General features: G+C 30.5%; 1 protein-coding gene across 1 annotated transcript in view; it reads right to left on the bottom strand.

Moving 5' to 3' along the window:
• The window catches only part of LOC106474709 (zinc finger protein 853-like), a 31,534-nt gene that overhangs the window by 7,043 nt on the left and 10,517 nt on the right, over positions 1-13,974 (bottom strand). Inside the window, exons 3-6 of the mRNA XM_022403012.1 lie at positions 12,579-12,900; positions 8,378-8,547; positions 3,130-3,309; positions 2,058-2,255 (exon numbers count right to left, since the gene is read on the bottom strand). Of these exons, the coding sequence (XP_022258720.1) occupies positions 2,109-2,255; positions 3,130-3,309; positions 8,378-8,547; positions 12,579-12,900 (819 nt within the window). The 3' untranslated portion in view covers positions 2,058-2,108. The remainder of the gene's footprint in view (positions 1-2,057; positions 2,256-3,129; positions 3,310-8,377; positions 8,548-12,578; positions 12,901-13,974) is intronic.

Below are 13,974 nucleotides of genomic sequence, written 5' to 3'. Positions count from 1 at the left end.
AAAATTATTTTTAATAAAATAAAATAAAGATTTGTCAATGAATATATTGAGTATTTGTTTTGAATAGTCCGTGTGCAAAATAATTTTCATATTCAAATTAAAAATAATTTTCCTCATCTCAAAAATCTAAGATTTCCTTTGTGTGATCCCTACAACCTCCTAAATACATTTGAAGCGTTTTTTATCAGTAAAACTTTATAGTTTATCTGTTATTTTCTCTACCCTATCTCAAAATGTGATCAGTCAATCTGACCAAAAAAAAATTTAAACAAACCTAAATTAACTTTTTATTCTTTCTAGAATGACTTCAAATTGTTACATGAAACTACATTTGTTTATCCTAAGTAGCTCTAAGTTTGTAACATTATACATATATTTATAATTAAATTTTGTTGTTTTATTGCCCTTTGAACCATGTCTAACTACTATCCACAGCATTATAAGTTGTAAATCACTCGAGCAATGTGTAGCTCACGCTACGCTATCGAATTATATTACCCATGAGCTGCTCGCATGTGTGCCTCATGAACCATTTTAATTATATTATTATTATTACTTATTTTACCTAATCTACTCTTAAATAACTTAAAAAGATTCATATTTTTAGATTTTAGTTACTTTCATAATAATAAATAAAGAATAAATATCAAAAACAAGAAATAAAGTACCAAACCAATCTTTTTTTTCTTGACCTCGACTGTTGAGGAGAGTTAAGCCTAATTTTTGATAGTAATTATAGTAATGCACAAAATAATTTTTATTTTATTAAATAATGCACCAAAGAATATGAACAAATTCATTTACCTCTGAAAATTTTCCTGCCTTTCTAACTATACAACAAAAGTCGTTACAAATGCATCCAAACTGGTCGTTAACTTTCCCACAGGAACGATGTTGCTACTCAGAGTGAACTTGACATCTAACTGTTCAGAACATAATGTTATACAATACGTCATTTGATGGATGAAAACCTTGACTTTCTATTGGTTATAGATAATATATAATGAAATGTAAAAAAGAACTATCAACGAATTGTGAAAGAGAGGATGTGACAGGTGGGTGTGGTAGGAAGGGTCTGATTTTCTATTCGATAGCTCTGTAACCAAACAAAATTGAAGACTATAAAAATTATCATTTGTCTGAGCAATGATGATTTTATAGAGAGTAAATTACGTTTAACTTCATACTTTTCGACGGGTGGTGGATGAAATAGGGATGATGACATGCTAAGGGGAAATGTGTCACTTGGGTCACACTAGTGGAAATTCAGGATTTTTTAAATATTTCCTTGTAGAATTAAGAACTTAAAACTTGTATACTAACAAAATATGGATTATTAGCTAAGATTTTAGGCTATTCTAATTGGTATAACATAAACAAAAAATAGTTTAATAAAATTTTGAATGTAAGACACTAAAGGGTACCCAGAGTGATAGGGATAATAAATGCCACAAATTAAGATAGGTTGACAGATCTTGCAATACTCAGTATAGAAAGTGAACTCACAAAATAGGTTGATTTTAACAATACCATTGTTTCATGTAAATTTATCATTAAATTATTCTTTTTCTTGCATCATTTTGGTCTTCTGAATAAAATAAACTTGCTTTACATTTTCATTGCTGTGCAAAATGTCCAAAGAGATAAAAGGATGACTGAAAGGTTAGTAATAGTAAAAGGGATTAGAGATGATTTTAGTGATAATAGTGGCATAGGGGTGAGGGTAAGATGGAAAAGGGGCATTAGTAAAAAGAGTAGGATTATATTTGGAAAAGTAAACTTTGAAAAATTATGTCAAATCTTTGGTCAATTGGAGAAGCCTGAGGCCTGGGTGGCAGCAAGGCCTGGAACTTCTTTGATGAGGCCTGGATGGAGGTTAAGATCTATATAAACTCACCAGTCAGGCATGATAATCTATCGAATTGTGCTAACTCAAAAATAATGCTATTTTGGTCAAGAAGGACAGAAATCTTTAAATCTAGAAATCAAATTATAACAGTCCAATAATCTGTTTTTTTTACAACAAAATAATAGTAAAATATACTTTTTATTATTACATAGTATTTTCAAGGTCCTCCTTAACTTTCTTTAATTGTTGCTGACTTGATTTAATAGCAGCGTTTTTTTTTCTCAGCTTCTTCCTCTGCAATACTCCTAGCCTCAAGAAGTTGCTGTTGTGTCTGCTTCACTTCTTCTTGTGTTTGCTGTAGTTGTTGCAACAAGGAACCTCTTTCTTGGTTTGCAATTTCTTCAGCCTGGAAACAATTAGTGATTTTAGTAAATCAAGCACAACATTACTCCTTCAAGCATGTACTCAACTAAGAGCTTTAGAGGTTTATAAACTAATAATGCTACAGAACAAATCCATTTGTTATCTATAGGATGATGCATTTATACATTGCCAAATTGGATAAAATTGTCTAGGTTCCATTGGAATACATTCAGTGTTTGTTGGATTAAGATGTATGAAGTGGGCTTGTCTGTATAGTTACATAAAACAGAGGCTTTGGAACTGGGAATGCTGTAGACTTTACATACATGACTTATGTAGCAATTGTAAATTATATTGTTATGTTAATTTTCTAGGGAGGGGGGGGGACATCCCCCAGATGTAGCTGCCTCTAGCAGCCCCTTATACTTTCAATCTCTCATTGTAAAATCTGCACGTCTAGCCAAGCAGCACACCCACTTTGCAATTCCTTCCTACAAAGTTACACAAAAAGTAGCTTGGTTTCATATTGACAATCTATACAGTTACAAAAAAAGGGGCCTGCTTTCATATTGAGTCTGTACATGTACAAAGTGCAGTTTCACACTGACAGTTTCTCCAGTCACACCAAAAGTGGCCTGGTTTCACATCGACAGTCTGTCAGGTTACACACAAAAGTGAGCTGGTTTCATAATGACACTTTTTACAGTTACACAAAAACTGACCTGTTTCATATTGACAGTCTGTAAAGTTCAACAAAAAGTTTCCTTCATTTCCCACTTGTACACATTTTTTATGATTTAACAAGTTCTAGTTGAATTTGTCAATTGTGAACTGAGAACAAAGCTTATAATAGCAGTACATTTCTACCATGAATCAGGCTACTTCTAAGTCAGTTTTGTTAATATAAACTTATTTACCTGCTTCCTTTCTAGCTGGTTTTGGATCTGTTTCTCTTCTGTAATTCTCTGATTATTTTCCAATTCTTGTTTTAAACTGTTTATTTCTTCTTGATGACAGTTAATCAGTTCTTCTCTTTCATTTTGCATTTTACTCGTAATTTCTCCATATGAAGCTTCAAAACGTGTTCTTTGAGATTCCTAAAAAAAATTAAAGTTTATACAATTTTGAAAACTGACTTTTCAGCTTACATTTCTTTATATACTGGTGAAAATATCATATTTAACTATCCATTGACCAAAATAAATAATAAAAATGACCAGGGCATCAAATGTTCCCATTCAAAACAAATATTTGCTACTTACATATACTTCAGTATAGTGTCATTACCTAATAAAACTTGTCCTTAAAACTTTGTTAGAAAAAAAAAATGTAAAGAAATTTCATAGAATATATATTTTGCAATGTAGCAAAGAACTTTCAGTCATAATGAATTTACAAACAAATCAGAAATTGTTTAACACTTAGAATTACCAATGACATTTTAAAGACATTTTTCTATTCTAAACTAGTTATTCACCATATTGCTAGTGGAGCAATGAGTAAATGATCCCTAATAATTTATGTTCGTTTGTTTGTTTTTGAATTTCGCGCAAAGCTACACGAGGGCTATCTGCGCTAGCCATCCCTAATTTAGCAGTGTAAGACTAGAGGGAAGCCAGCTAGTCATCACCACCCACCGCCAACTCTTGGGCTACTCTTTTACTAACGAATAGTGGGATTGACCGTCACATTATAACACCCCCACAGCTGAAAGGGCGAGCATGTTTGGTGTGACGGAGATTCGAACCCACGACCTGCAGACTGTGAGTCGAGCAGCCTAACCACCTGGCCATGCCAGGCCAATAATTTATGTGTCATAAAAATGTAGAAAATCAAAATTACTGATAAACAGTATAAAGGTAAGTCAGTAATTTGAGGGTATGAATAAATGTAAATTTTATGTTAGCCTTTATTTATTATAACAAAATATAAAACATACTTTCAATGGATGTGTTTTATAGGACATAACAGCATCTTAATCTAAACGTTTATTATCTCTATAACTTATTGCTAGAAAAATCATGGCTATTAGTTCACAAATATTCACAATGTATCTAATTTGATCTAAGGCAATATAAATTATACAAATTTTACAATTTGTATGAATTTTGCTCTTAGCAACATGTGTGGCATAGGGACAAATTTTCATGTTTTTGTTTAGTTCTTGACCTCTCGAACAAATTTAAGTATTTTTTTTACTATTTCCTATATTTTTTTCTATGTGCTTATTTCTCATACAATACTTTCAGTAAAATTACACATTTATGTCTAATGATATTTTTGCAAACTTTTGGTGTGATTATAGCTGATAACCTAATTTCAGAAATTTAATAACACTTTTTGCAAGTAACAACATTTTTCTTTACTTTTATAATGTAGTTTCTTTCCTTTTAAACCCGTCTAACAAATTTACTTCTAACAAATGTATCTAGTTATAGTGGTTTGTAGCAGATTCTACACTATAAATACAATTTTGTGAGAGCAGTCACCTCCAAATGATTTGAAGAACTAATTTCTTTAATGTATATTTTTTTTTCAGAAAAATCCTTCTCTAACTTGAAAATAGAAAGGAAGAGAGAGAGACAGTTAATGAAAAGACTTATTAAAAATTTAGTTCAATTCAGATCACTAAGATAAAGTCATGATTTTTCACATAAAAAAGTTGTTTACAAAGCAGGCAAAGAGATACATAATGAAAATTAATTGCAGAACTCTTCTCTGGTGTATGAACAAATATTTTTAATGGAAATACAGTTTATGTGCTTCCCTGTGCAGTGTGTATGGTGGAAAACTAATTAAATTCTATGTTGTTGATACATCACACTACACTGAAAAATTTAAGTTTCAAGCAAACATACATACAAGGTTTAGCTATACTTTTAAAGACACTTTAATACATATTATGTAAAAATAAATAACACCTTAACCCTATCGACACGGGTATTCTTTACTGCACACAACACAAGGTTTTAGAGTCTTATATTCAAACTTTTTTTAAATTACTTTTTGTTTATGTTATACCAATTAGAATAGCATACAATCTTAGCTAATAATCCATATTTTAATAGTAAACAAGGTTTAAGTTCTTAATTCTAAAGGGAAATATATAAAAAAATCCTGAATTTCACTAGTCTGATCCACGTGACACATTTTCTCTTAGCATATCATCATCCCTATTTTATCCACCACCCGTTGAAAAAGTACAAAATTAAATGTAAATTACTCTCTATAAAATCGTTATTACTCACACAAACCATAATTTTTAAAGCCATTAATTTTGTTTGATTACAGAACTATCGAATAGAAAATCAGACCCCTACTACCACACCCACCTGTCACATCCTCTATTTCATAATTCGTTGCTAGTTCTCTCTTACATTTCATTATATATTACCTATAACCAATAGAAAGTCAAGGTTTTCATCTATCAAATGACGTATTGTATAACGTTATGTACTGAACAGTTAAATGTCAAGTTCACTCACAGTACCAACATTGTTCGTCTGGGAAAGTTAACAACTAGCTTGGATGAATTTGTAATGACATTTATCGCATAGTTAAAAAGCCAGAAAAATTTTGAGAGGTAAGAGAATTTGTCTACTTTCTGCATGTTATTAGTCTATATTATTTGGTGCATTATTTAATTAAATAAAAATTATTAAGTGAATTACTATCTATAGTATAAAAAATTATGGTTAACTCTCTTCGAAACCCAATAGTAAGAAAAAAGAAGATTGGTTAAGTATTTTTTTCATGTTTATTCTTTATGTATAATTATAAAAGTTACTAAAACGTTAACATACGGATCCTTTAGTTAAGATTAGATTAGGTAAAATAAGTAATAATATTACAATGAAAATGTTTCATGAGGCACACAAGTGAGCAGCTCATGGGTAATGTAATTCGATGGCATAATGTGAGCTGCACATTCCACAAGTGAGTTACAACTTATAATGGCACAAATAGTAGGTAGGCACAGTTCAAAGGGTGATAAAACAATAAAATTTATTTATAAATAGATGTATACTTTTACAAACTTAGAACTACTTAGGATAAATGAGTGTAGTTTCATGTTACAATTTGAAGTCATTCTAGAAAGAAAATGGGGTAATTTAGGTTTACTTCGATTTTATTTCCATTGGTTATGTGGTCAGTCAAATTGACCAATCCCATTTTGAGATAAGGTAGAGAAAATAACAAATAAACTATAAAGTTTTACTGAAAAAAAGTCGTTGGAAATGCATTTAGGAGGTTTTAGGGATTACACAAAGGAAATTTGAGATTTTTGAGATGAGGAAAAGTATTTTTAATTTTAAAATGAAAATTACCTTTCACATGGACTATTCAAAGCAAATACTCAATTTATTCATGGGCAAATCTTTATTTCATTAAAAATACTTCATTAAAAAATATGATTTTTTATGTGAAAGACTTAAAATATTAACTGAAAGACTGACGAATTTTGTGAAGATATACACACTATATTGAAAGTTAGAAGTACGAAATCTATAACGACTAAAAGGCTACTTTTTCAACTGTAGGATTAAGTAAATATATTTAAATACTAAAGTTCTTGCCATTTGTTTTGTAAATAAAAGTATCTTTACATATTGATTAAAAGTTTTGATTTAATTTGTAGATAATAAACACAAACAAATTAACCAAACAAGGATATATGTTTAACTTGTGGAAACCAAGTAAATACATGTTATCTGTTTAAGCTCTTCTAGTATGATGAAGAAACAACCATAAACTCCAAAGAAGATATTTGTTTATCTTACTCAATAACTTCTTCAAGAACAACCTTACACTTAGTTACTTGCTTGTGAGTCTAGCAGTGTAAGAAATTGCAGAAACAAAATGCTGAGTGCAATAAATATACCCTGTTCTGGAGCTTATGGCTGTTTTTCATCATACTACATGTTTTAGTTACTCCAGTAAGCACTTCATAGTATAGCTTTTTGAGCCCTTGTTCAAACAATTATCTTTCTATGAGGTTGATTTAAGTTTTAAATAATAAAAAACAACATAAATTCAATCAAAACATTGAATAAAACGACTGTTAGTCAATACAAATATATATTCACACCAAATATTTTATTATCATTTGTTTTATTTATTTACAATTGCCATATCATATCTACTTTAATGGATCAAAAGTGTGGGAATATCGAGACTTGTGTAACTGTATCTTAAGATCTATTTTAATCAAACCCTAATATTTAACCAGTCAAACATTTGTGACTACAGGTGAAATGTTACTTAATTACTATTGTTAAAGAAATATCAGCAAGCAATAGAAACATTCATGTTTTATAATTTTATACAATGCAAAGTTGCTGCTAATATTTTAGTTCTCTTGCTAAGCTATTCTCAGACCTCAAGTTGTTACTTAGAAATTGATGCAAGTATTTTTTGTTTCTACTAATATGATAATTTTTAATTTACTAATAAATAGAACAAAACTGTGTTTGCATGTTTAAGTTTTAATTTTTTTTCCTAATAACAAATTTCAAGTGCATTATTGCACAAATGGTATTTAGGTTGTACATTATCTGCAATATAACAACACTGAAAAGCAGGATCTTCTACTGTAAGTTATTCTCATTCCCCACTCTTTACCTTTCTCTCCTTCCTTCAAGCAAACAGTTCCTTAATCTCTGCAACAACTAGAGGTTTAACTTTCAAGTATGTGGAAGAACAACTGTAGTGATTTGTTGTAGGTAAAATAAAAAGCACTGTTGACCAGATTTCCTGCCAGAAGACAATGTAAGACTGAAGAAGACACATGAAAGTGTCAAAATAGTTTTTACACACACTTAAAAGAGTTAAATAAGATGCATTTTTCATGTTCAAGGTTAATGTGAAAATAGATTGAAACTCAAAGTAAATGTTTATAAGCATATACAAAATGGAAAATTAAAATATACATATGCAAAATGAAGATATGATTTGAACTAGCTCACAGTAAGCAATTATTAAAACGTTCAGTGGACACTAGTCTTCTGCTGACCCTTTACTTTGAAACAAGTTTTATTTTTCTCATTTTCTCCAATTTGTCTAGAGTTTTATAGAGATTTACTACCATTTCAGCATATTCCTCTTTTTCTGTCACGAGGTTGATCATGTAACACAAGGATATTCATTAGTCCAAATTCAACATACCTTCTCTTTATTCAGAATTTCAATATCTACTTTTCTCTGGTGTTTTTCTTGTTGCAGTGCAACTTGATATTCATGTTCTAACTGTTGCAAGCGTTCAGTTAAGCTACTTTTAGTTCTGGCAAACATTTCCTCATCCAGATTTTTCAACTTTTTGAGGTCCAATAGCTGACCTAGAATGATGAAAAATTAATACTTTATAAATGAAATTCATGGAGTTTTTTTTCAGATAATTAAGGAAGCATTTTTCACTCTGACAGTGTAAAGTAATTATTTCCTTCAACTGCAATAATTTTAAGATCAACAGACGATGCTCTCAAAGAGTCATCTTCTGTCAATATTTTATTAGGTAAATCTATCTATTCTATAAGCTTTCAGATATCAGAAAAAGTAACACACTAAGATTTGATTCTCAGATAGATATATTCCACAGGCTGTCAGATATCTGACAAGGTAACAAAAATTATTTTAGAACTCTTACAAATGAAAATTTGTTTTTGTTAATTTTCTGAATATTTTGTTCATAGCCAATGAAGATATTAACATTTATGCTAAATTAAACTAAACCAGTATACTCCTGTGATAATGATTTTGATTACCTAACATTACTGATTCTATGGCTGACCATAGAACTCAACCTTTTCATTCATTATGCCGAAACTTACCACCCATCTCTTAAATTTACTTCCCAGATTTTGTCAGAAAGTTAACTTTTTAGACATCACTATTAACACTTCCACATCTACATTAACATTACAAACCCACTGACAGCCATTCTTATTTACACTTTATTCTTTCCATCCTTCTGAGCACAAACATGCTATTCCTATGGGACAATTCCTACATTTGAGACGTCTGTGCTTCGACAATGCTGACTTCAGGTGTAAAGCAAACGATGACTCATTATTTTAGATATCAGAACTATCCCGACAACATCACTGAAAAGGCTAAACTTGCCACATTCAGTTTATCACAAGCTGACTGTCTCCACTCTAAGTACAAACTACATAGTGACAAAGTTCCTTTAGTCCTCACATACCATCCTTTAACCAGACAGATTAACAGAACTGTCCAACAGAACTTTACCTTACTAACGAGAGACAACACATCTAACGATATTTTTATCATCCCACCATTAATTTCTTTCAAACATGAGAGGAATTTGAAAGACTGTTTGGTATATTCCAAATTACACACCTAAGTATCCTTACTTGCACAAACTAACAGAACTCATCTGTGTGGATGAACTACTTGCCTGACATGCGATTATATCACCAACTTATCGACTCTCTCCAGTTCTACCTTTCACATAAAAGGCCAATTCATCTGTACATCAGAGTGCATTATCTATTGCATTCACTGTACTAGATCTAAACAACTCTATATTGTGGAAACTATACACATATTAGGTGACAGATTCCATGAACACCTCTGACTTGTATGCAATGACACCCCTGACCATCCAGTCCCCAAACATTTCAACTTCCCGGATCACAACGGAATTGACAACATGAGTGTACTTGTTTTATTACATTCCCCCCACAACAAATATGATCGTGAGAGCCTAGAACATAAACTTATATTTAAACTAAATTCTCTCGCACCATACAGAATTAATGAACGTTTTTCTTTTAAGTGATTACAGCTTCTGTTTATATTTTTTTGCCACCCCTGTTAACTTGACACTGCCAATAACACCATTGAAAAGGCTAATCACTAGCTGACTGTCTAAGGACAAACCACAAAGTTCCTTTAGTCCTTACATATCATCCTTTAATCAGACAGATTAACAAAATTTTCAAACACAACTTTACCTTACTGAAAAGAGACAACACATCTAACAACATTTGTACCACCCTTAATTTCTTTCAAACATGAGAGGAATTTGAAAGTGTCTAGCACATTCCAAATTACAACAAGTATGATCGTGAAAGCAAATTCTCTTGCACCACACAGAATTAATGAACGTTTTTCTTTTACGTGATTACAGCTTCCATTTATAACTCTTTGCTACTCCTGTTAACTTGACACTGCCTACACATATTTCCCTGATCATTATTATTGTTAATAAGTTACTATTTTATCATTTTCAAATTTAGGTTTATTACTTTTCTGAGTCCTTTAAATTTCTAACATACAATTTCTATTGCATTAATATGTTTTCCATTTTAAAAAAGGGTTAATAGAACTGCTTCAACAATGTTCCTTCTAACAATATTTTTGTTAATGTGCTCCACACAGCATGTGCACAATTTAGAATCTCTTTATATTCTAAGCCTTCAATGATTCTGTCTAAGCCTTTTATCTATGTAACATGGTTTAAACTGCTTGACAAAAGGCTTCTGCCTGAAACATTGCAAATAATAATAAAGTTTTTGTTATTAGGTGTGTGTTTTATTGATTTTGAACAGTTTTTTCATTATTTTTTCACTTCTTGTGGTCATTTCTATTGTGTGCTGGTAGTTTAACGTTGTACAGTGTTACTTATTAGTGTGTTTTAACAGGGAATACTTAAAAAACGAAACTCATATTTATGTTCAAATTGTTTCTTTTCTTCTAAAAAAATAGTAAGCAATATGAAGGGTCACTACTCATTTCTTAAGCTAATACCATAATTCTTATTCAACAGTTATAATTAAGAAATAGCCAATGTTTCAAAGCATATTTGTTCTAACTCAGTACAATGATGAACTATAATGAAAAAAGCCCCAGAATAAAAAAAAAACAAAGTGACAGACTCTTCTGGTTTTCACAGTTAAACATTTTTGTGTAAAAAAGGTTTAGTATGATAAAAGTAAGGTTTCTACCTTATGTGAGCCAAGTTAAGATAAGCAGATGAAGTTATGAAAATATGGAAAGGATTGTACATTCAACAAAATGAAGGATAGAGAAAGAGTATGACATTTAAAATTGAACAATATATCACAGATTTGAATGAGCAGTAAAATATGCATACATACATAAACATGCACTTACATACACAAAAAGTAAATAAATATACCACCCAAAACATTGTCACACACTACTTTCCATGAACACATGACATGAACCCACCCTACAGTAAGAAATTAAGTGATCATAAATACAAGTCATATAAATCAATTAGATTTGTATTGTCCACAGATTAACAAGATGCCAAACCTCTTTAACTTGAAATGAAGATATTGTATAGACCTGATAGGAGAAATGTAATCTACTGCGTTGTGAGAACTTCGCAACAAAACCACTTAAAACCAATTTTCATAGTCAATGAATGTGCTATATGTACATGAAGAACACTTACCTGTTAAAAAAAATAAGGGAAATTACTTTTCTAAGAAATTCACAATGATTTTATTACATCAGATGTGGCCATATGTGAACAGGCATGATGTAAGCAGTGCTTCCAGTATTCTTTCCAAAAATGTTAGCTTAATGATAATTTTTGTATTCTGTAAACTTTGAGGGAATATGAACTCACTTTGGAAAGGCTTGGAAATACAAAAACTGCTGATCACGATGCTTTCCATTATTTGCAAATACATTTTAAAATGCATTATTCAATCACTTTACTTTTAAATTTCTTTTCTTTGATATCATTCAACCTGCAACAAATCACTACACTCATCCTTTTGTGCAACAGATTCTCAACCAACTTATGTTTTGCAGAAATCATGTAGCTCAGAGCTCGGTTCAACCTTGAGGTTATCGCACATATTCTAAGATACTTGCCTTTTATGTAAGTATAAGGAAACAATATTAACTGTCAAGCAAATAATTTTGAAACTCTAGTTATAACTAAACTTATATGACAGAAAATAATCCACAACATTTATTTTAGTCAACTACACTTTTTCATTTGAAGTCCATATGACTATGGACATTACAGCTCATTTTACTATTAGTCAAATTTGATTCTTAGATAAATAAAAACTCTTTGGAAGAAAAATAGAAAATGTTCACGGACAGTTATTATTTTAATGCTGGGTTTCAGCACAAATATATTATGAAGTTACAATAGAATCAGTAGAAAGGCAACTTTTCTTAACTCTTCTAATACACATCAAACAAGTTCTATGAGAGTAAAAGGTTCTCCCAGTTTGTTACTGTTATCTAGACCAAATTATACACAACTTGTAAACACAAATAAGAAAAGTGGATGGAAATAAATATCACCATGAAATTGTGTCATGATTAAGAAAATATAACCTAAGATGACATTTACCTTGAAGAAGCTGTTGTTTTGTTTTATGAACTTCCAACTCTTCTTCCAAGTGCTTTTTACTTTCTTCCAGTAAGCTCTTGCTATGGTTGAGAGAATAAATTGCTCTTTGTAATTCTTCCTTTTCTTCTTGTAGAGCAGTAATTATTTCCCCTTGTTGCATTTGTTCTTTATCTGATGTATCCAATCGCTGTAGTAACTGAGCATGATCTTGTGCTAGCTTCTCCTTCTCTTTTCTAATCCTCTCAAACTTATCTTGACACTCTTTGATTGTTTCTTGAGCAACATGAAACTTCTCTGTCAAACTCTGTTTTTGTCGGCTTGCCTACGGGTACAAAACATTACACGTTCTTTCAAAGTTTACTTCTTTTAAGAGGAGAGTTTTAAAGCACTTGTACCACAATCAATAGTAAAATACAGTACGTTTTACATGTATTATTAAAATCACTTAATTACTAAACACAGAAAATTAGGAAAAAAATATGGGATGTTCAGTGGTTTATAACTACTGTCACAACTAAATCAAAATTAAAAGAACATTTGCAAATAACAGTCATTGCATTTTATAAAGTGAAACAATTAACTCCTACCCAAATGTAACAAGTTGACAAGGATCTATAACCAAAGAAAAGCTTCATTATAAATATTGTCATCATTATATTAATGTTTCTCAAACTGTGGTATACGTACCCTTGGGTGTATGGGAAAGTAAAACGAAAGCAAAAAAATAAAACAAAATGAGTAAAAAAAAGCTTACTGATCACTGTTTAAGGATAATTTAAGATATAACTTAAAAAATACACATATGAATCTAGCTGCATTATTAACTCTTTCAGCATGGGCTTATACCAATTTTGTGCTTGTTCCAGTTTTCATGCTATAACTTTTAAATTAGTTTGCATATCTTCACAAAATTTTGAAAATTATCAGTAAACAATAGACAGCTTTCATATGCAAAATATTAGATTTTTTTATTAAGTTTAAGATTTTTTAAGTAATGTTTTTTTCATGCCTTTTTTCGAATGTTCACTATTTAACTTGCAAAGTAATTTTCATTTTTAAGATTAAAAATACTTTTATGCATCAGAAATTTTCAACTTTCAGATGCAAAATATTTATAACTTCCGGAAAATTATAAAACCTTTTTAAAGAAAAAACTTAATATTTTTTCTGTTATTTTCACTATCGAATCTCTGCACGGGTTGGGTTGATTTTAGTTGACCTCATCACTACATAAAAAATTAAGAATTAAATATAAATTATGGTTTTTTTCATTCCAGAATGACTAAAAAAACACGAATGTTTAGTCTAAATAGCTTAAATCTCATAACTTTATTATTATTTTTATCCTATTTACCTTTTCAAGTCGTGGGGTAGGCAAGGCACACAGGGGGATAGG

This window comes from Limulus polyphemus, unplaced genomic scaffold (assembly GCF_000517525.1).
Source record: "Limulus polyphemus unplaced genomic scaffold, Limulus_polyphemus-2.1.2 Scaffold7574, whole genome shotgun sequence".
Lineage (NCBI taxonomy): Eukaryota > Metazoa > Arthropoda > Merostomata > Xiphosura > Limulidae > Limulus > Limulus polyphemus.
The sequence above is the reverse complement of the archived record's forward strand: the minus strand, read 5'-3'. Positions and strand labels throughout refer to the sequence as shown.